This window comes from Channa argus, chromosome 1 (assembly GCF_033026475.1).
Source record: "Channa argus isolate prfri chromosome 1, Channa argus male v1.0, whole genome shotgun sequence".
NCBI classification, from domain to species: domain Eukaryota; kingdom Metazoa; phylum Chordata; class Actinopteri; order Anabantiformes; family Channidae; genus Channa; species Channa argus.
Window position 1 is genome coordinate 52014532 of NC_090197.1, and position 23932 is coordinate 52038463.

Below are 23932 nucleotides of genomic sequence, written 5' to 3' on the forward strand. Positions count from 1 at the left end.
TCAGGGTGGGGGTAAGATAAAAGATACCATGAGTCAGGGTTGGGCAAAGATACCTCACGGTGCAGTTAAGTAACAAGACCAGTTTTAGAAAGTGTCACAATGTTACACATGCTTCCTTCCTACAGTAACCATGTGCACAACGTTGTGTAACAATCATTATTAAGGAGCACAGCGTCTGATGCTGGAGTCCATTCCAGGTTTTCTGTGGGACAATCCCGTATCCTATAAGATCAATCGCCCCCTAAGAGCACTTTTCAAATATTTCCAGTGGGCTTCACGGTGCTGTCAGCCTCATCACGTAACGTAAAAGCACTGCAAAAAGTGAAACACGTCCAAAAGTGCAATAATAAAAAGTGTAAAACCAAAACCTAGTTAATGCAAACTGAGCTGGTACAACAGGAATTTCTGGATGCAAACTTTTACACCAATGCAATGTGTTTTATACACAGACAGAAAGAGAGAAAGAGATTTAAGATGATATTTGAAACATGATATGGAAGAATATTCGACTACACAAAAGACACAAACATTCTTGAGTCCAACAAACGTTCTTTCATCTCTTACCGGACATAAACACATAAACAACAACAACATTAACAGAATGGCCCATATTTTAGTGAGTTATACTTAAGTTGATCTACAGCAAAGATTTACCATAAACATTTGACAAAGCGAGTTTTACATTTGTGAATCTCTGCAGTGACAATTATGTGATGTGCTTTGACTTAACTGTGACTAATTATGCTGGATTATTTTTTTGGTGCTATTTGTTTGCATTTTTAAATATATTAGTTGCTATACATCCAGAAGAGGTCAGTTCTGTTGTCCACTGGTGCTGATCTATGGCAAGGAATGTCCTACTTTCATAAAGATTTGGTAATTTGACTACATTTCTTTTCATTTTATTATCCTCACTGATTGGAGGTGGACAAAACGAAAATGAGGAATTTAATAAATATGATTAGATGTGAAGCAGAAAACACCTTCATGGCAATTACTGTTGGAAATACAGAGCAATAGTGTAATTTAGGAGGCTCTTCTTACTGTTTGCTCCTGGTAGAGGATTAGAAAAAATTAGACCTGGCTGATACGAGCTTTTCAAAGTTATTAACTAAACAAAGTGACTTTTGGTGATACTTTTTATGAGGTGTTTGCTCAGCCTATTTAAAGTGGGATAAATCTCCGGAATTAATTGCAAGCAAAGATTAAGGGAAAAAAGTTTCATAGGTGTGAAGGCACAAATTTATCTTTGTGACATATAATATTAAAGTGGTGAAAAAGTTTAGATTGACATGAGACAAAAACCATAAAAACACAGAAAAAAGACAGTAAATATAAAGCAAAATCACCAGATGAGATGAGACAAGAGAGACTGTCAACACAGCATCACATATTTATTAAAATCACATAGAGGGGCGGCTGTCACACAGTTTGTACAGGCAGCTGTCCACGGACTACAGGGTCAGTGGTTCGATTCCCGGTTCCTGCGATATGTCTATGTGTCTCTAGGCAAGACAGTGAACCCCTAACAGCCCGTTCCCCCCTCCCCAGCTGTGCAGTGTCGGTCCAAGCCCGGTAGAAATAGGGGAGGGTTGCGTCAGGAAGGGCATCCGGTGTAAAAACTGCCAAATCAACATGCAGAAAATGATCTGGTGCGGCGACCCTGAACTCACGGGATAAAGCCGAAAGCCAAAAAAAAAATCGAGGCAAAGATGGTGGAGATGTGATTATAATTCTTTAGTCAGACCTGCCTACACCAAAGCGAACTTTGGCCAAAGCAAGATTAGATATAGTTTAAAGGATAGAAGGTCATATGTTCAGCCCACTGGACCGGCAACACGGAATCTGCTGAAGTGAAGGGCTTGCATCTGCCTTGTCAACACCACTGTGATGCGGTTGAGCAAGACCCTTAATCTAATGAATGCATGTAGCTGTGTGAATGGGTGGTCCTGAAAAAGAGAGGCAACCGCTCTCAGTGAAACTGCCCTCCAGTGGGTAATTCAGCAGTGATGGCCAGTCACTGCCCATCATCTCCTGGCTCCTGTTTCAGAGTTAACAACAGGCTCTTTCTGTTGCCTCCTCCAACCTGCAAGCAGCTGCTTTCCCATTATTCCCTGGGCTGTAAGCATCTTCTACACTGTCTGTGCCAAGAAACCTCTGCAGCCAACCTCAACTGGAAACTGGAACCAGGCCTGGCAGTCTTTATCCCAAGATTGTTGGACTAGGGTCTGCTACTTTGCGGCCTTCCTCTCCGAGGCCTCCTTGCATCCATCTTCCCACAGGACCATCGGCTCAATCGGAGGATGATTCTGTTGTCCTCCTCAGATTGTCAGACGTTTGGATGTTTGGATGACCGAGGGAAAATCCAACAAGTTTCTTCAATCACTTCCACATACTCAGTATTATGCACTTGTTCACACAGCATCTTCCCTTTCTACCCTTCAGCCATCACAAGAGCAATATTGTAGCGAAAGAGACGCATCTGCATCGACTTCCCCTCCTGCTACAACTTTGGGGATGACCTTCACCCATTCCGTGTGAGCTGCATGGGGGCTAAGCATTCCGGCCTGGTGCCAAAGGCTTCATTCCACTCCTGCAGGCGGCTGTTCCCTGAAGTGTTCCGGCAGTGGGCTGAGTTCTTCACTGTTAGTGCTGAGGAGGTTTGGATGACGCTTCTCCTGCTGCAGCCTCCCGACCCCCATCTTTCATGTTCAGCTCTCTCTTCTTGTTTTGGTACATTTCTCAGATCAGAAATGAAAATCTCAAAAATGCCTGTTGAACCTCCACATTATCAAATCACTTTTTCACATAACATTAGCAGTTTCAGTCATTTATTCTTTCAAATTGCAAATGCTTTGTCACATTCACGCAAATAATTACCTAATTATTGTCCTATATTTCCAGTTTCTCGTGTAATGTTGATCAAATGTTTTGTGCTGGTTCTCCATTGAATAGTCTTACCTCCCCCCCAAAAAACTACATTCATTGCATAAGTTGGCACATGCAAAATGGATGAACATGTATAGTTGGTGAAGCATTTTAACCAATGATCAAGCATTTAGCTCAGGTCCTGAGCTATTTTAGGTCATGAAGGTCATGAAGGTTTGCCAGCATATATAGCTGGACCACAGCAACGTTACAATTTCTGACAGTGACTGTTGTTTTGCATCTCCCACCACAGATGCAAAGAGCAGGTTTCTTCATTTCATCATTGTCTTGGTTTACAACAAAAATACTTACTAATACTCTGTTATCTGTTTGTAAACAATGACAAATGGACAGAAAGACATTTTGACGGCACTGATGTAAATATTTACTTTTGAGGGATAAAGGATTTTACAGTTTTTCGTTTGCTTACACACTTGTGTTCACACTGAAGTCAGTGAAAACAGAGGCTGGAACAGAAGCTCGCGGCCAAATAACACATTTTGTTTGGAAAATGCTCCGACACCAACCGAACAATAACAACGAGCAAATATTTCCCCTCAAACAGCACAAATTGTGGTCAAACCTTTACAATGTTTTAGCCAACCACTAATGCAAAAGACATGAAAATACAAAAAAAAAACCAGCTGTTAATATCCCAACATGCCATAGAGATTTTACCAGAGATCAAACCCTGATGTTCTCTGCACCTGCACTTTTTGGAGATGATCTGCTGAATTACTCATAATGACACAGCATTTGTACTGTTTTCTTTCTCCAGTGAAAGAAAAAAACAAAAACAATGGAAATTTCACCTTCAAATTAGATTTTTTCCTTTACAATACTGCATCAGATTTTATTTTTTTCCATATTGTTCAAGCACAGAAAGGCTCAACACAGTAAACACTATATTAAAAAACTGACAAATTCATTTACATTTTGTAAATTCACTTCTGTCAATTAGGCCACAGGTTCTTAAAAACATCAGCTCCGGAAGTTTTTGGACGTCACCACCTTCTTTGCACTAATTGGTGGCAGATTGACAAGTTGGTGACCTGATGTGGTTAAAACAACTCAGAAAAAAGTAGACAATGCCTGGATTTCAGGAAGATGCATCATCACCCACCTCCACCACCCTGTGCAGTTCCCCAGTAAACATTCCTGGATCCTTCTGCTCCCTGAGCATCACATTCACCCAGGACCTCCAATGGGAGTGAAGCATCACCTTCCTAACAAACAAGCCACAGCAGAGGACGTCTTTTCTGAGGAAGCTGATGATGCTCAACCTGCCAAAGTAAATTTTGGTGAACGTACACTGGAAAACACTCCCCAGGCAAGAGGCAGTTTTTTAACTGGCTGCTGTTGGCTCGATTACCAAGAGCCAGGTTCCCCCACCGAAACACTCTGGCCCCACAGTCCACAATGGTGCTAAATGAATGCAACGTTTGCTGTGGAGCTTTTTCTAGTCCTGTTACAAGTCTCAGGACATAGCTCTACAATTTCTATATTTATAACTACTGTCTATTTATGATTGTTCCAAGGTTTATCCAATGCCTTCACTGAAAATAAAAAGGGATTTTATACCATTTGCATACAAATATTTCCACATAGACTGATGATTTAACCCTGTCCACTAATAATTTATGTGCTTATGCAACTAAACTGCAAACAATTAAGTTTTAGAGAAATTAATGAAGTGGTGCATTTACTAATGGAAAGCAAATTGGCAGGTGGTGGTGGGGAGGATACAACATTGGTTTCCTCAGTTTCCAAGATAGATATTTTTGGATATTTTTAATTTGTATTCTAATATAAGTTTTTATTTTGCAGTTACTGATCCTACAAATCTACCCAGTGTTTTGTTTGTTGCTTCTTCTTGTTGCTTCTCGTCTTTTCAGTCTCCACTACCCCAGTCGGTCAAAGCAGATAGCTGCCCACCCTGAGCTGGTTCTGCTGGAGGTTTCTTCTCCAACACTGCATTGTGTAATGTGCCTTATAATGTTTTTGTTGTGAACTGTACAAATGCATTTTAATGTTTTACTGCAAGATAAGAGGGACGAACATACTGTATGTTGTTTAGTAACATTTTATTGATATGTTCAACATATTTGTACCTTACTTTCTTTCCTCACTTATTTACATTAAATGCCACCATCATTATTGGTATTATCATTATTACATGTTTTTACTTCTACTATTTATAGATGTGATTTTTTTTCTCAGAAAAACATATTGGCTTTTGCACTTAAGCTGTACAGAAATTAAATGTTTAGGAGAAATAGTTGACCTACCTCACTCTTCACTTAGCTTTGTTTTTTTTCTTTCTAAGTAAATAAATGGTCTGTACTTATATAATGCTTTTCTACCTACTGCTACTCAAAGTGCTTTACACTGTTTCTCATTCACTCTTTCGCACTCACACACTGATGGGGGAGCTGCTATGCAGCTGGCCAACACTCACCGGGAGCAACTAAGTTGGGGTTCAGGGTCTTGGTCAAGGACACTTCAACATGTGACTGGAGGAGCCAGGGATCAAACAAGCAACTGGGGGAATGGTGGACGCTCTACCTCCTGCGCCACAGTCGCCCCAAGTTACAGTCCTGCAATTTGAAGCTTTAGCAAAAGCAAAAACGTATTAGCTCAAAAAATACGTCAGGTAACAGAAATAAATTATTCTTTATTTAGAGTGTGTAAGTGATTTAGTCTGATGAGTAAAATTATAATATATGGCACTGAAATATAGAGAAATCAAAGTATGAAATAGCAGTAATGTTCAATTGTAGTTCAGTACACTACTCAAGTGAATGTCCTTAATTGTCAAATCAAAGGGGTTTGGTTGGTGATACTTCTAGTTAGTCCATAGATCCACTGGACCAGCTGCTGTGGAAATACTGACTGCACTGTTTAATGACTGGGACAGGAAGGGAGAACAGGCACCGATTTAATCATATTACAGTACATGTATGTTTGTATAACGTAGTTGGATTGTATGATTGATGACTTACCAAGTTCGATGGGATATTTTAGTGAGTGTGTAGTTTGGAATGTTATGTATTTTCACGTGTCACTAAAGTACAATTAAAATGGTCTGAATGCAAATGTTTTGTGTTAACTGAGGAAAAACAAGAATAAAAAAATCTACCTATTGTGTGAGGTTACTTTCTTTACTTCACGTTTCCTTGCATCTCTTACAGCCTTTTAAAGTAAAGCACATGGAGGTTGAAAATCTCGAAGATACCGTACTTTGAAGGAGTCTAGGCTTCCTGCACAAACATCTGCTCCATTGTGTCACTTGGTTTTAGGTCTAACACTCTGGACACAGTCACGGCTGAAACTGAAAATACATTTTCAAAGGCAATTTTACATTTGGTCATTTAGCAGATGCTTTTATCCAAAGCGACTTACAAGTGAGGCACAAGGCAAACATGAAAGCAAAGTCCCATCAGAAAAGTGTTTACATTTCATGAGATGCAGAAAGGAAGATTTTTGTTTTTTTCTTTAAGATACAATAGATTTAAGTGCATAGGAAGGAAAATGCAGTTTTCGTCATTTTTGTGCCTAAAAAATATACTTGGTCAAATTTAAGAAAAGCTCTTGGTTTGGGTTGAACTTGATCACGTTGTCAAAATCTTAACTCAAAACCTATTTATTTGTTCATGCCATGACTTGTAGAAGAACTACTTACTCACTCACTCACTCACTTACTTAGTGTATAATATGTGCAGTGATCTGGTTATTATATTAAATACAGTATATTATATTGACAAAAATCATCAGTATATTAAAGAGACTGATGGGAAAAGGAGAAATTGCACAGAATTAACAGAAACTAGTGGAACTACTTTTTTGTTATTGGCCTAGTATTACAGTCTAACTCTAACATGCAAAGTGCTCTTTACCTCAAAGTAAATGCATGAACCCACCCAGCGACTCATGTCCTGCAGCTGACATCCAGTGATGGCACAGTTTGTGGAACATACCTTGTTTGGGTTTGATCCAGAGCAAAGAATAAAATGAAAAAAGAAATGTATGCGTCTTTATTCTCTCCTACAAATGTTACTAGAAATATGAATATGAATATGTTAATCAGGACCATGACAAAAAGAGATTAGTAGTATTATGTTTAGTATCACTGTGTAAATGTGTTATGAGGTAATTAATAGAGTGATTTTGTTTAAATTTCTTGTTTCATGTTAACAGTTGCTAAACACGGGAACATGAAGAAAGTGTTAGATTTCACACGGCACTGTTTGACTTAAGAATGAGTTGTGAAGTTGGTTTGTTTTGAAATTTGTGCAAAAACCTGACTTTTTTTGCCTGATTTTGCCAGAAATACTTTCAATTTGAAAAAAAAGTTTAGTTTTGCATAGTACCTGTATTTTTGAATAAACTAAATAATAACATCTAGTCACTTGTTTGATAAGGAGAGAAACTATTAAATTCAACATGTGTTTGCAAATTTGTCACAAAGGCATTTTGTAGCAGTTCCTGTTTCCAACCCTGCATGTGATCACTTACATTTAGACAATTTGGCCTTTTTTGGTGAAGTTTTCTATTCAGAATTTCTTAAACAAAAACATGTAACCATTTTCATATCTGAAAAGGCTTTAAATTTTGACTAACTGTCTTTCGTGCTGTTTTTCATGATTCCAGTTGTGCCAGTCTTCTTTGAGTTGGTTTTTCTAAACTGTTTACTGGAAGGTTTGGACAGAGCCAGGCTTGCTGCTTCCACCTTCTTCTATTCTTTTTGAAAAGCAAGGTTCCAGCTCTGTACGTGAATTTCATAATCTCCAAATGAAGGATATTTCTTTTACTGTTGCTTTTCAGTGCCATGAGCACCACAAACTAGAAGCTGGAAGCAAATATCTAAATATCTGTATGAATAGACAGAGGTGAAGAAATATATTTCTTTGTAATTTGGGTGAATCAACCCTTTGAACACAGCTGAATGTAATTCATGTTTGATATCTCAACAAAGCAACATATCTGTTTGAAGTTGGTGTAGAGCCATAAAAGAGACAATGGTGGGTGTGTGTTGTGTGCTTTATTTTCCTCGGGGCATTTGGACCATAAACACACACAAAGTGGTGAACCTGGAGTCGAACTCATCTAAACCTTTAATTTAGACTCTTGTGAAACATGAACCAAAGTATTTGGTTAAATTGCACACGCACACACGCACACGCACATTGTGTGTTTTCTATTTTCACTTTTTTTCACGTGTTCCTCCTCGTATACTCGAGGCCCACTTCAGTCTGTGGTCCCGCTCTCGCTCTAACTGTATTACATTAGGAAGATGAACATTCCTACAATAAGCCACAGCAGATACAAGCTAGCAGGCTTTTCTGTCCTTGCCTGCAGCCCTTCCAGCTTGTGCTGTCTACCATGTAATATCCTGTTTGCCTTAGAATCCCCCCCACCCTAATAATGGAATCCAATATCCAAGCCATGCACACAGAGGTACACAGGCAGACACCCTGTGGTGTTGGCTTCTATTTTACCTGGGTTCTGCTTTTACATGTAGTTTTGTCATGTTTTGAACTTTTAAAATGTCTAGATCTTTGTACATGTGCGAGTATATTGTAAATGTTCTGCACTTATATAGCAATTTTCTACCTATTGGCACTCAAAGCACTTTACACTGCTTCTCATTCACCCATTCACACACACACACACACACACTCACACACCGATGGGGGAGCTGCTATGCAGCTGGCCAACACTCACCGGGAGCAACTAAGTTGCGGTTCAGTGTCTTACTCAAGGACACTTCGACATGTGACCAGAGGAACTGGAGATCGAACCAACAACTGTGGGACTGGTGTCTCAAGCCGCCCTACCTCCTGCGCCACATTCGCCCCAGTTGTATCAAAGTCTTCTTCATACAAAAATGTTGGGCAAAATCTTCATAATAATTATGAGTTCATTGTCTCAAGTATAAGCAAATTCAAATTTTGAGTTAATAATATTGATATACTGTAGAATTCACAGTTAAAACAGATGTGTTAAATCTCGTGATATTTTGTATCTAAAGTTGTTTAAAAAATAAAACAGCAAATAGAGAAGAAATAAAACTGGTTTTGGTGAAGTTTGAACAAAGTACAGTTAATTCTTCTCTGGAATTATTTACTTTATATCTAAATATCATATATAGTTGATGTCAGAATACGAGGTCCTTGAATTAATTCTGCTAGTGTCAGTTTTAGTGCCAGTTAGTGATGTTAAACACATTTAACATTTAGAGAATTTAGTGCAAAGTTCAGTTTTAAATATATCGAATCTACTTAAGTAAACTGATGCTATGTTCAACAATGCTTGGGTTCACGGTTTTTGTTAGCACTGAGGCAACTAGTTGGCAAACTCCAAATCAGCCAAAGTGTTCGCAAACCCTGGGTAAGTGCTAACCTGAAGGTTAGAGAAAGGAGCATGTGGCTGGAAGCTCACTGGTTCAATTCCCATCCTAAAAGGGTGAAAGTCTGGTGAAAACAGCATCTTTTCCTTCCCCTTCAACAACAATGTGGTTTTCTTGAGCGAGGCCTTTAACGCCAACTGCTCCAGTGGAACTGATTAGTGCTCATGGATCAGACTGTGGATGTACTGAGCAATGTATGTTTCCTCTGAAAAACAGAGGAAGCCTTGCACTGAATCCACTTTGAATAAAAAACATTTAGTCATTTAGCAGGTACAAAGTAAACAAATGTCGTCCTAAGGGGCAACAGGGTACAGTAACACTAATGTTGATTGATTGATTAAATTGAACTTTTTGATATGTGCTGTCAGCTGCTTTAAGAAGGAATCATTTTTACAATGCAGTGAATTCACAAGCAGCAAGTTTCCATCAGGAGGACGTCTCCTTTTACCAGTGAGTAATAACTCTGGTCATTTAAAAAAAAAGGGGCCAATGCATCCAACTGGAAAAACAGCTATTGTTTTTCACAACTCTTCAAAACTCACAGCTATTGTTTCATAGGAATAAGTAATATCTCTGTTAATTGTGTGTCAGCTTGATTATATTTTGTTTGTTATAAGTGTTTTGGTTATTATTTTAAAATATCCTTAATGCCACAGTTTGAAGTGAGGCGCTTGATATGTCCAGTACTTTTCTGATTGAATCTTTTCATATTTCTTGTATAGATTTGAATTTTGTTAAATTTAATAAATAAAAATACCATCTGCACAAGTTACACATAAAGACCAATTGAAAAGAGGTTGAAATAGAAAGATTAAAGGTCTGTCAGTATTTGTGGCAGCAGGATAGTACAGGGGGCTGTGTCAACATAAACTACAATGTACATGTTTGTGGTAATGAAGGAAAACTACAGGGTGCAAATTGTTTTTATTGTTTGGAACCAACAATGGAAGCTAATGGAACAGAGGCCTAATATATAAGCTAATCATATATTTGTGTATGTTCATTGTAGGTTTAAGTCTGCACTGCGACTGGTTTCAGGATCCAGTGTCTATTGACATATTCAATTCAGTTCAAGAAGTTAGGACTCTTATTGTCATAATCCATAACCCCATCACAACTAATGGTGGTGTAACTCGTATCCTAAACTAAACCCCAAGGCTCAACTCTCGAATCTCAAGCAACCCTCAACATTCTCACTTCACCAAAATGTCCCAACCCAATAAAAAAAAAAGTTTTTTGACCCTAACTAGGTAACAAGAACAAGGAATCCCCCCCACACACACACACACACACATGCACACTCAGACACACACACACACACACACACACGGTCAGACTCCCACCGGCTGCAGTCTTTGTCTAAAACCCATCCCAGACACCTCTAATTGGCCAGTATTTATCCAGGAACCCAGCAGAGCAGAGGGCAGGCAGAATTGTTTTCACATGAGATTAACCCTGGTCCACATCCCAACACACTTCACAGAGAAAACCTGATGATCACACTGCATCATCTGGCAAAGATTGGCCCCTGTCTGGCTGTTTACCCGATGTGAGTTGGCGTAGTGTTTCTGAGCTGCTTAAAGTAGCTTCACCAATTATTTTAAGAATAAGATGATAGTACATGAGAAAAGTCATCTCACAGAAATTGGCCACAAAAATGGCAAAAAAGTTGACATTCTCCTTTATACATGAGAATTTGGGATGAACTTAGACAATATCTAAAGTCTTCTTCTTTTCCTTTGGGCTGTTTCGTTTCAGGGGTCTCCACAGTGAATCATGTGTCCTCTGCATCCTCTTCACTCACACCAACTACCTTCATCTCCTCTCTCACTACATCCATAACTGCTGTACAGTCCATTATTGTAAATTCAAATTTTATTAGAAAAACAGACCAAAGAGAATTATGAGGAAACACTGTTAAAAGTATCAGTATTGATGCCGTATGTAAGGAGTCTAGAGTTTGACTAAAACAGTGAGTGGGTTTATTTACATTTTGGGGAAAATAACAATTGAATCTAATAATGAATTAAACGCAGTGCTGAGGCTGTTGAAAGTGTGTAAAGTGTTGTATTCTCCAGATACAACAATTGCATGGCAGTTTCCTCCTTACTTAGGAATAGACAGAAAGAAAAAGTGTAACACACTGTACATGATGATGTCCACAGTAATCGTCTTTGCAAACAGAGCATAGTACAGGAGGAGAATTCACCGAGAGCGAGCTGATGAGTCTGTTTGTCTGTTTGGAGAAGCTGTGAGGTTTCTGACACTTTTCAGTCAATGAACCTTTATCAAGGTTCAACTTTTTTAGTTGTTATTTTATTTCATTTTCATTATGTCCTCAATCAACACAGGAGTATTAAGGTTTCAACCTATTTAGCAGTGCTCATCAAATTACAATTAAGAGAAAAAAAATTGAGAAACAATTTAAGAGAAAACACAAGGTTTCTGTGCACTGTGTAAAATCTGTGTAGAGACATTTCTAGAAAATAGGGTTTTCAAAGAAGAAGTTTTGTCTATTGATCTGTTTGTTTGCATAGTTGTCTGTATCTCTATCTATCCATCTGCCCATCTGTCCGTGTGTGTGTGTGTGTGTGTGTGTGTGTGTGTGTTGTTTGTTTTGGCTGGACAGGGGAAGGCTGCCACAAAAAGACAGGCAGACACTGCAACATTTACTTGCTATCTAATGCCATCTATTGGACATAAATATATATATTTTTATACACACACACACACACACACACACACACATATGACATAATATATGTGTTAAACATATATATATAATACAAGAAATAAGAAAAATCAAATGACTTTTTTGTCTACCAGCGTTTTCGTGGGGTGACTAACTCTTCTCCTACTGTGGAACCTCATCATTATTCCTGTGTGGACAACAACCAGAATAAATACAGACTGTAGCCAACATCTCATATGATGATACTCAATAAAACTGTGCTGTGTATATCAGTTGTATATGATGTGCTACGATCTGAAAATACACCTTTTTGCAGGGTGTAGTTGTATTATTTTCTGTGTGCTGATTGACTTCATGCTGGTCCAGTAAAAGCACAGTAGTAAGATGCAGTGTTACTAACCCCAGTGGTGGCTGTGGGCTGTGTTGTGTTCTACTGTGAATAATTTCTCCCACTTGCTGATATTGAATAAACTAGCAGTATAAATGTGCAGTTGCCTGAAGAAGTCTGTTATTCAATTCCTGAATAATAACAACAGTGTAGTGAAGCCCACATGAAACTAATAAGTGACTAGTTGTTGATCTAATATGTGAGTTTTTCTGTCATCTGTGCTGTTCCCACTCCCACGTGGCCAACTAGCTATATTTAAGGTGTTGCAGAGTTAGTTCTCTATCTTCCTGTCTGGCCTCAGGGTAAGTACACAGCTTGGTTCAATTGCTGCCTGTGTTACATTTCTCTACAAACAAACATTCAGTTCAACACATTTTACAGATGTGGCATTTGGGTCTGATCTGCTTCCTAACTGGTGCATCATATGGTAAGATAACTTTAACTTTTTCTCTCCTTTATATACCTTAATTCCACCTAAACCAGTTTTACCTTTTGGTTAAATCAGCATATTAGAATTAGAAGTATTTTATTTCAGCTCTTCGTTGAAATTATATGATGTTTACAGACAAAAGCACAATTTGATGACTGCACCTTTCAATAAATTCAAATCTATTCTGAAGGTATAGACACTGCTATGATTCAGATAATTTTGTCGATTTGGCTGCACAGCAGGAGTTTGTAAAGACAAACCAGCAGTTCAGATCATATTTCTGGAAATCAAATTTTTTTCTTGTGGGTGGTAGAACAGAATTTAGATGATATAATTTCTTCAAACTAACGTTTGGTCTTTGTGGGGTTTGTCTCTGAGTCCTTTAACGTGCACATTTTAGTTTTTGGAGTATCAGAGTTATGCTTTGAATATATACTGTAAACAGCAATCTGAAACCTGATTATACTGTTACTATGCTGTAGCAGCAGGGCTCCAGTGGAAAGATGAACTGAGTCAATCCACCAAAAATGTGATGATTTATGATGTAATGTTTGTCAGTCTGACAGGAGCAATGTAGACACCAAGGAGTGAAGAGTCCATCCTGAACCACTGAGTTTACGCAGATAATGGAGATTTATGATATTTATGGTGGATATGAATAATAGAATCATGACAGCAGCAATATGAATGCCCAGATTTAATATGCACCATGTAAATGTCATATTGGTTTGACCTTTGTCATGTTCAAATTAATACGAGAAAGGTCTGAAAAAAAAAAAAAAAACTGGATGCTGCATGCAAATGTAGATATTACCTATCAAGCTGCATTGTATTTGATGGTGTGATTTATTTATAAGTTTCATAAATTAACTAAAAAGTTATAACTGGCAACTTTAGATATGGACAAATTAAATGCTTTCTTGGTTCACACTGCAACCTTGGATGTACAAATCACTTTACCTTCTAACCACAAGGTCTGAGTGTAGCAAATTACCAGTCTCGCCACAAAGTATTTCTTCCCATTAAAAATGAAATTAGTTGTGGAAAGGTTGTCAAATCAGTACTGAATAGAAGAAAACCTTGGATTTGGACAAATGCGATGTGAATGAACATGTGTTCACGGTGTCAATCACGCAACCTGTCATGTCTCCAATCAAAAAGAGAAACTGTTTGCAGCCTTATTCTTTGGTCCTTAAATGTGTGGAAGTAATTTTTTTGCATACAAAAATAATGAACTGAGCTGAGCTGATGTGTCTGATTTACAAAGGAGAAAAATGCTTGAGGTAATGAATATATATAACATATTAATTATGTTAAATTTGTTTACTTCATTTGATCAGAAGCAGATTAGATGCATGTTCATATTTTTTTAAATCTAAAAAAGCTTCAAAACATCCTGAAGTTATAGGAAAAGTATATTTGAGTTTGGATCGACTGTGGTGCAGGAAGGTAGAGCGGTTGTCCACCAATGTCGCAGTTCTCCTCTGGTCACATGTCGAAGTGTCCATGAGCAAGACTCTGAACCCCAACTTAGTTGCTCCTGGTGAGTGTTGGCCAGCTGCATAGCAGCTCCCCCGTGAGTGTGTGTGTGTGTGTGTGTGTGTGTGTGTGTGTGTGTGTGTGTGTGAGTGTGAAGGGGTGAATAAGAAGCAGCTCTTCTACCTGTGAGTGCAAATAGGTAGAAAAGCTCTATATAAGTGCAGAACATTTACCATTTATCATTTCCAAAGAACAGCGATTTATCCTGGTGGTGTCGTCTCCATGTTACAGCAGCAGAGGTGTGTTTTGATGGGCTTGGCTGCTACAGTGATCTGCCTCCTTGGGGGGGCACTGCCCAGAGACCAGCATCCATCCTGCCCAGTCACCCCAGTGAGATTGGCACCCGCTTCCTCCTTTTCACCCAAAAGAATCGCTACTACCAGGTAAGAAAGAAGCGTCATTGGCAGATAAAACAAAAAAAATCGATTTTAGGGTGAGATAAAGCTTTTTTCGACCCACAGTGGGAACATTTCCATGTGACATTAGCAGAAAAAAATGTGCAAATGTACAGCAAGAATTTCTGTACAGGATTAAACAGCAAAAAGTAAATATACAGTGAAAATAAGTATTCAATCAACAAACACACAAGCAATTGCACTGGGGTTGATGTTACTGTACAGTTTTACAATAGGAATGTATATTAAAGTGAGTATTGGTTCACTGGGAGCAGCCAGAACTGTGTCCTGAGGGGCTCTTGTGTTTCAGACAACCACATCCCACTTGCAGGCACGAGCCCTCACATACTGTGGTCGGTTTGTGATGTGGAGAGGTGTTGGTCCACCCTCAGTTTCTCCATCTCATGGGGTCTTTAAGTGTCTAAGTTCAGCTGAAGTGTAGAAACAAACACTTAAAACTTTGTTTTACTTCCTTACGCCTCAATTGTTCTTAAGGGAATTTGACCGACTTGAAGTATAAAAACCTGTTTTGTCAGCTCTGTGTACACATCATTATTTTCTATTGGAAACCAGGAGATCAAGACTGACCAAAGCATCCAGGCATCAAACTACAACGGCGTGAGAAAAACTCGGTTTGTCATTCCTGGTTATTTGCTCAAAGGAGATGAGGACTGGCCACAGGAGATGTGTAAGGTATTAACACACTGGCTGCAAAATGCTCCCGAAACCTCAGTGACAAGTAAACGACAATTTGTACATTGAATGAAATTTGATGTGTACGATGCAGAATTTTGCTTAAGAAAAAGCTCTATGTGGGCAGGACACAAGTAAAAGAAACTTAAAAAAGGCCTTGCGCTTAATTCTAAGTTGAGGTCCCACATTATACAAGAAATCTAATCAGGTCTGTGTTTTTGCTGGGAGGATCCTTAAACACAGTGTTACTGCCCCATTGTTGCCTTCGATACATGAAAACAATGTTAGTCTTAAAGGGTCAGTTCACCATAAAAACTAAACAAAATATAGAATGTTCATTTCATCTAGTGGGATTCTAGACAACTTATCGCCAGCATTTTGGGTTTAACACCCAAATAAGTAAGTATAAGTAAGTAAAACACAGGCCCTAAGTAAGAATCTGAAAGTGGGATGAACTGGCTGTTTTGATGCTCAGTTCCTTCAAATTTGTGTTGACTCCATTGTTGTTCCCAGGTCATGGTGAAGTCTGAGAATGTGAACTGCATCGCTGTAGAGTGGAAGAAAGGTGCGAAGACTCGATATGCCCAGGCTGCTAATAATGCCCGGGTGGTAGCTGCAGAGGTGGCATCCATGATCACATTCCTCATGGTAAACACTGTCAGATTCTAGTGCACGGAAGATGTGGGTCACACCTACCAAAAGAGACAATGGCTTAGAAAGTTGCCTTCATAGCTTCTAAATTCATCTCCACCTGTGTAATAGTCACAGAAAGACACATTTGTTCTGTACATTCTAAGTATGTTCTCTGTTTCTGAGATTCTCTTAAAGGAGTATGGTCATAATTTACAATTACTAGAGCAGTTTACTGTCTACTTTCAAAATTCTGAGCCACTGACTTTGCATGTTTGGTCATATGTGAAACATTTTATATTTCTGCTTCCAAACAGCTGAAGAGAAGTGTAATCAGAGGGGCCAAAAATAAACGCAAAATTACGCAACACGCAGGGCTGAAGGGCAGAGACAGAAACAACTGGAAGCTGAAAGAACATTCTCATAGATACAGTTGTTGAAGGACACATTGTACGTTTACTCAGTGTCTTTGACTCTAACATTCATGTTGGATGATGCAGGGCAACTACAAGCAAACGGCTGAGAAGTTCCATATAATTGGACACAGCATTGGAGCTCACATTGCAGGAGATGCTGGCAGCAGGATAACTGGCCTTGCACGCGTCACAGGTGAATGGGTCTGTTGGCTGATGTTTCTCACTGTGGGGTAGAAAGAAAACATCAGTGTTGTACATTTTTGATTCTGACTTATCTAAAAGCTAAATGCATTGTCAGTGATTGTGAATTCCACTCATGTGTTAAATGTAGGGCATAGAACCTCACATAGGTTCTGCCAAAGCAGAACCCACCGCTGTAGCGTGACATGCAGCCCAGCCCCCCCGTCAGATCCATCATTGTTTAGTGGTGTAATTCCACTGTGACACCGATACACGAAATACTCACTACACCCAAAGCCACTTTCTATACAGTATAACACTCATTTACTTAATGTGCCACTACCTGGTCTGTTTCATACAAATACCTTTTTACTGCACGCAGTATCCACATACTGCAAGTATATTTACTCACAAAACTAAGCAGCCATTAGTTCCTATTTAGAGTAAAGCAGGTTTATGTTGCCGTGGGCTTAATGTGTGAAATGCTGGGTGTAATCACATTTCTGCTGAAATCCTTCCATTGATTTTTACATTATTTAACCTCATTCTCTTTCTGCTAAGGCCTGGACCCAACTGAACCCTACTTTCAGGACACTAACTCCACTGTTCGACTAGACACCAGTGACGCTACATTTGTTGATGTAATTCACACTGATGGGCTTCCTTTCAACTCTAAACTTGGTATATTTTCCTGTCGATCACAATGAAGGAGATAAAAATGTGAATTATTCCATCAATGCACTTTTGAAAAGCTCTTGTTCAGATAAGTTTAATACTTTACCTGCAAGTAGTTTGAACATCTTCATCAAACTTTGGTCAAATTAAAAAAACAAACAAACAAAAAAACTTCTTCAATGAGAGGTTTGCGTTTCCATCCTCATAGGTCTGGGGATGTCACAGCCTGTGGGCCACATTGACTTTTATCCCAATGGAGGAGAACTGATGCCAGGCTGCTCTGCCAATAAAGGCCAACCTACTGACCTGGATGCTATTTGGGAAAGTGAGAAACACTAACACACCTGAATAGACCTAGTGGAAATGCGTGGATCACATCTTGTTATTTCTTTAGTCAAAAACACATCGCACACATTCAGTCAAGGCAGTAATGATATTACGAGTACTTTCCCTCATTGCTGGTTCAGTGAAAACTGCATAGGCTCCTGCTAGAAACTGGAAAGGATTTTACCATTTGTTGCATCCAACATGACTTTGCATACGGCAGTTATTACGAATTGTATTATCTTCATTCATTACATCTCAGAAAATAGGTAATTGATTGGTGTCTTCAAATGAATTTACAAACCTTGTTTGACAGACAATGTAAATGAATTCAGAAAACATGAGAAGGAGTCATTCACAATAGAATCCTGGTGAAATAAATCAAAATGTATCCAAAAACTTTGAAAGCAGAGGTTACGACCTTTATTTACGACTCTACTCTGCTCTGTACATACAAGTCTTCAGTCACAGACAGTTTTCTTATACATATCACAGTGACTCATGCAATTTCCAATGCAGTGCCCCTTGTGGAATATTGGAGTTGTCCCAATGGAAAAATCATAAAGAAACCCCAGGCAGAGTTATTTCTGCTGGACGTATCTGAGGAAATATTTTCAAAAATGGATGAGGACGGCCTTCTTTTGAAATGCGCTGCTGAGTAGCAAGGCTCAAGTGGCAGCATTGGTGCCGTGCCTGGGTGGAGGGTAGGGGGGGCGGGGGGGTGGGGGGGCAGCACAGCTGAATATGTCCCTTTTGATCCTACAGATAAGAGAGGGAGGGGGGAAGCCAGAGCTGCATAACTGGAGGTCTTGGGCTGCCTGCTGTTTGTGCTGTATACAACAGAAATCATGACCTTTCTGTCTCTAACCAACACAGTGTCTCTAGGTCTCCGTCTCAAACATTCTCCTTGTTGTCTTACCAGTGTTGACTGTCATCAAACATCGTCCTAAAACTGTGCATATCAGTGCTCTTGTTTTAAGTTACTGCAAGCTGATTCCTGATAGTTTAACTGTAGTTCTCACATTCTCAGGCAGAAGAGAGTCCACACATCACTGTTTAACTCTCATAGCAAATCATGTCTCGTTACCTCGACAACCTTTAGCACAATGTTCTTTTTTACCTCTTCTCCTGCTGCCTGTCATCATCTGACCCAATCATTTGGCAGGTACCAAGAAGTTTGATGCCTGCAACCACGTCCGAGCCTATCAGTACTACAGTGAGAGCATCGGTAAACCCAAAGGCTTTGTGGGATTTCCCTGCTCTGACAAGGACAGTTTTGCTGCTGTAAGTCTCTGCAAGTGTTAATCTCTGTTACATGAATTGAAGAACGTGCAAAGGAATATTGTTTCAGTCACCTCCTTAATCATGCACATCCTTCTCCTAAATAACCTTTATGTCGAAATTTAAGATGCGTTGAAGAGATACTGTTAATGAAGTAATGGTAGAATGGGCCATTGTTCTGTGGAGTCAAATGTGTAGAAATGCTGGTTATATCCCAGAAAAGCTTCAGGCTGAGACTACAGCACATGGTAAATGCTAAATGCTCTGCACTCAAAGCGCTTTACACTGCTTCTTATTCAACCATTCGCACTCACAAACCAATGGAGGAGCTGCTATGCAGCTGGACTACACTCACTTGCAACTAGGTTGAGGTTCAGTGTCTTGCTGAAGGACACTTTGACGTGTGGCCTGATTCTCATACTGTCGCACACTTTAAGGACAATTTAGATTTCTTAACAAAAAAGGAGAAGAACACTAAGTCAATGTTAAACAGCAATAAAATAACTGCGTCGATATGAAATAAGATTAAAAGTGAAAGAAGTGGAAGAAAGATCAGCTACAGAGCCATTCATTGCTGGGATTTGTATAAAAGGTCCTGAATTCAGCAGAGGACACTTTGTGCCAGCTTATACTCAATTTTCAAAAACGACTCAGGCCTATCAGATGGGCTCCGACAGCACTAGCGCTGGAGAGGAGAGACTGTCCACCACCCCAGTGTGTGCACGGGTTTGCCACCTGTTGCTGCTGAATGTCACTGATATGGCTGTGAAAAATGTCTTTGGTTTTTAAAAGACGACTGGGCACGATTGAGTTTTTGTTGTGGCGATGGGCAGTGTAAATGGGCTTCCCTCATATCTTCCACGGGAGACTTGTCTTTGCAGCTGTTGGTGTTAATGACAGTTTATCCCTGTTTGGACACGTCCCGATCAAAGGGGGCCTGCGAAGTGCCAACCATGACCTCATCCAACTATGCTCATGGTGAGAGATGACAGCACCTTTTTGTCGTTAACCTCATAAACGCTCCCTGGTTGTATCGCTGCAGCCGCAAAGTCTGGCTGTTCTCACACAGTAACTTACTGTGAAACCAGCACCATTCTCTGCCTGCATGTTTATAAGGTGGCAACCTGCAACATTTTACAGAAGGGTTACGCGGAAACTTTCAAGCCTCCTCCACTTCATCACAGGGCTGACACCTTGTTGTATGTGTGTCTTAACAGGGACTGTGTTTCCCATGTGGAAACAGCCAATGTCCTCTGATGGGCCACTCTGCCGACAAGTACACTGTCACTGATGGCATTTCAAAGGAAAACTACTTCCTCAACACAGGAGCTTCAACACCCTTTGGCCGTAAGTGGCTCACTCACACTCTGCCTTACACACTGAATGTTTGAAAATCCTTCATCACCAGTTTGTTTCATAGTTCAGGAATAACAGCTGATGTCTCTCAATGACTGGAAGCCTTCTCCAACTCTTTCGAGTCATAAAAATATCATCTATTTGTTTCTGTCTATAGGTTACAGCTACAGAGTGACAATAACCCTTGATGGTCCCAGCTGGAATAACAGAGGCTTCATTTTTGTGGCATTTACTGGAAACAAAGGCAGCACTCAGGAGCATCAGTTTTTTAAGTACCAACATTTTGTTTGTTCTGTTCTAATATGCTTCTCTTGATGAAACAGGCCTGAGGTCTCGGACAACTGTATCTCCAGTTGTCTGATCAGGCCATGTCCCACTAGATCACAGTCACAGAAACTCACTACAGTATCTCAGCTTTGTTTGCCAGGAGCAGAAGCAGTAGCTACTATTTGTTAATCTGCATATTCAAACAGCCTGGAATTGATAGACGAAATATAGTCGACAGAAGTTTTGGACAAACATGCTTACAACTATATTCAACTACAAGTACATTTGAAATTTAGTTTTGGGCATTAACTACTATGGGATCTCTTTTTTTGAACTAATATCCCAAACATGTAGTTTAGAATGTTTTATTGTGGTATTTGTCTAGAGGTTCGCTGGTACCTAAACGGACCTATGAGGGGCTGATTGATGCTGAGGTCGACGTGGGTGATGTGAAGGAGGTGAAGTTCCGGTGGGACAACTACATCCTCAACCCCCTGAAACCCAAGTATGGAGCATCTAAGGTTGAACTGCAGAGAGGAAAAGACAATAAGGTGTAAGTTTTTCCGTTCCCACACCTTAATGTGAGTCGAGCAAACCCACACACTAATATCACGTTACAAACCAGTCACTTTATCGCCTAATAATCCAGATGAAGGTACTGTGAAAAAAGCATTTATTTCCTTTACTTGAATAGAGAGAAACATAATAACTGTGGTTAGTGTTAATCCTGCTCAAAGGAACAAAAAAGTTATTGAAGTTTAAATAAACCACCCATTAAAAAAGATTGGACCCAAATGGCACAAAAATATTTTTGTAAATGTAAAACTTGCGTTTATTACTCTGAACATCCCATTTTATATTATAGAGTAAATTATATCTCTTGCTTTCTTGTTAATTTATTTCATATTTCCAGTATGTTTCATTAGTGTGTGTTAATTCTAACAGTTTGTATGTGTGCGTGTGTGCGTGCACGTGTATTTGTGTGTGTGCTGATGTTTGAAACACACCTCCCAGTGATTACATGAAGCATCAAAAAATGGGAATGAAGCTCTAGTGTTAGGAGCATTAGCAGAGACAACCAAATATTTATATGTGTCATATGTTTTATGATATGATCATATGTGTAAAGAGCAGAGCTTAGAAGCTGTTTGTGTGTCTGCCACTGCCACAGAACATGGCATGACTAGATGTGCCCACTAGAGGGCAGTATAGGACTGCCCCTACTGCCCTCCAGTGGCCAAGACAGGCATGGTAGTGGGGTCAGGGGGACGTCACATGGTATGTGGTCGACCCCACTTGAGTCATACCCTCACAAATCATCAATCAAAAAAATAAAAGGCAGATTTCATTTTTCCACTTTTAGAATAACTGGACAAAGCTATGCATTTTCACATGTATGTATTAGACTGGATATTGTTTGTAGGCTTGTCAGCTCACTCACATCAACAGTAATGACAGACTGCTGTTCAGACACCTTCACACAGGTTAAAGCTTAATTCATTTCTGTACTGTCCCCTTTGTCTCTTATTGTCTCCTTTGCTTTCTTCACAGTTTCCTCTTCTGTGGTACAGAGAATGTTTCAGAAAATACAATCCAATCTGTGCTTCCATGCCAAGAATAACCAGTCACAATAAACATATTCCTCAAGGTCTTTCAATAAAGATTTGGCACTGAATTGATCCTCTGTGCTGTTGTGTAGGATGAAGCAACATTACACAGTGATTGGAAAGTGAAGGGGCCTGATGGGCTCAGCCAAACAGATTAGAGAGGGGACGGAAGGAAGCAGTGATTTACTTGTGAATCTTGTAAATGAAAGTTTCATTTCATCCAGGTTTGTATTGACCTGAGAGGTTAAGAACATTTAAACCCAAACATCTGGCCGACATAATGGGTATGTTAGCGCTGCGTGTCTTCCTCCAGGATCAACATCACGATGACTGGCAAGCGCCAAGTACTTGTTACATCTTAGCCTTTATCGACCAGGAGAAACCCATTTAATTCTAAGAGTTATGAAACAAAAAGTGGATGTTTATTGGCCTCAATCTAAATTTTAGTCACAGTTCACAGCAACACTGAAGGCGTTCGCCCCGTGGCCACACAGCAAACAGGTTGTGAGGTCGAACCTGCTGTGTAGATTTGAATGGTTGCCTGTCTCAGTGTGTCACACACGTGATAGGCTGGTGACCTGTACAGGGTCATGCAGGGTCAGCTGGGACAGGCTCCAGGCTCCCCACAACTGTCTACCGGATAAGAGGTAAAACTAATGGTCAGATGTGAGCAAAAAGAGACTTAAAGAGACTGCGACCTGCTGGGGAAGAATTAGGGAGAGTAAGTATAAGCTTACAATGTCCATTCAGTATTTTTCAGTCTTTGCAGCAGACAGAATCCACATGAATCCACATAAAACCATCCCTGACAACTGCATTGCTATTTATAATCCCCCAATTACGCCAGTGTTATTACTGTCACTTCAGCAGGCTCAACAAAAGCAGCAGTATGAATATGAAGGATACTTCATATGTCCAACTGTTGACGTCCCCTGTCAGTCTCTCTCCTCAAAGTTAGCTGTTCTCACTGCTGAGGCCTGTCAGGACATGGAGAGGGTAAATATTACCCTCATTAATGTTAAAAGACACAAGGCTCCATTTGTGCAAACACAAATCAACAGTAAATTACATGGTGAGATCACTGCTTTCTCCTGCTCATTTGGATACAGAATTGTGCTGGACAAAATCTTGTCTAATGTGTCACATATATCTGTAATTCCAAAAGGCAGTTGCACATACATGTATGTGTATGTGTGCGAATGTGTCTGCGTCTGCAAAGCACTTATTAATCTGTCCATGGCCTTTCGTTGGCTTATGAAGTCCTGATTGTGTGTCATTGTTTTTGCTTCATTTATTTGAATACACACCCCGTAATCATGCTTGCAAATATAAAGCTTTAAAAAGGCAAGCTGCCATTTTCATCATGGCGCTAACAAAGTGCATTTGAAATCACTCTGACTTCCCTTGAGCTGAGCCATCAGTGCTCACACAATACCAATCAGAAGAAAAAAAAAAAACTCTCGGCTTCAAAGCTTCACGCTTGACTACATTAATAATATTAATAAAACAGCAAATTGAATGTGTGGGCTAAGAGGTGGGGGGAGAAAGTGTCTTGAAATCCTCTAAAGACATCCGTCTTTGTCTCTGACTCTTGTTTCTCTTTTCATTATTGGCTCATTGAAAGTGAAGGCTAATGACAAAATAGAGGGCTAATTCCTGTAATTATGTGTGTTTGTCAGAGGAAATTTGCGTATGACAGCGCTTCTTTTTCTGATCTTTAAG

General features: G+C 39.6%; 1 protein-coding gene across 2 annotated transcripts; it reads left to right on the forward strand.

Moving 5' to 3' along the window:
- The first annotated feature begins 12692 nt into the window (after positions 1–12692).
- On the forward strand, positions 12693–22278 carry LOC137099062 (inactive pancreatic lipase-related protein 1-like). Of its 2 annotated transcripts, XM_067475833.1 has the most exons (12): positions 12693–12844; positions 14618–14769; positions 15355–15474; positions 15988–16122; positions 16605–16713; positions 17262–17381; positions 17584–17700; positions 18865–18983; positions 20198–20327; positions 20494–20608; positions 20989–21156; positions 22155–22278. In XM_067475833.1, exons 1-12 carry the CDS (start codon positions 12799–12801, stop codon positions 22222–22224), a joined length of 1401 nt encoding a protein of 466 aa, XP_067331934.1. In that variant the 5' UTR covers positions 12693–12798; the 3' UTR covers positions 22225–22278. The 2 variants fall into 2 exon arrangements, with proteins under 2 accessions (XP_067331934.1, XP_067331935.1); XM_067475834.1 differs by lacking the exon at positions 15355–15474.
- Positions 22279–23932: the final 1654 nt, after the last annotated feature.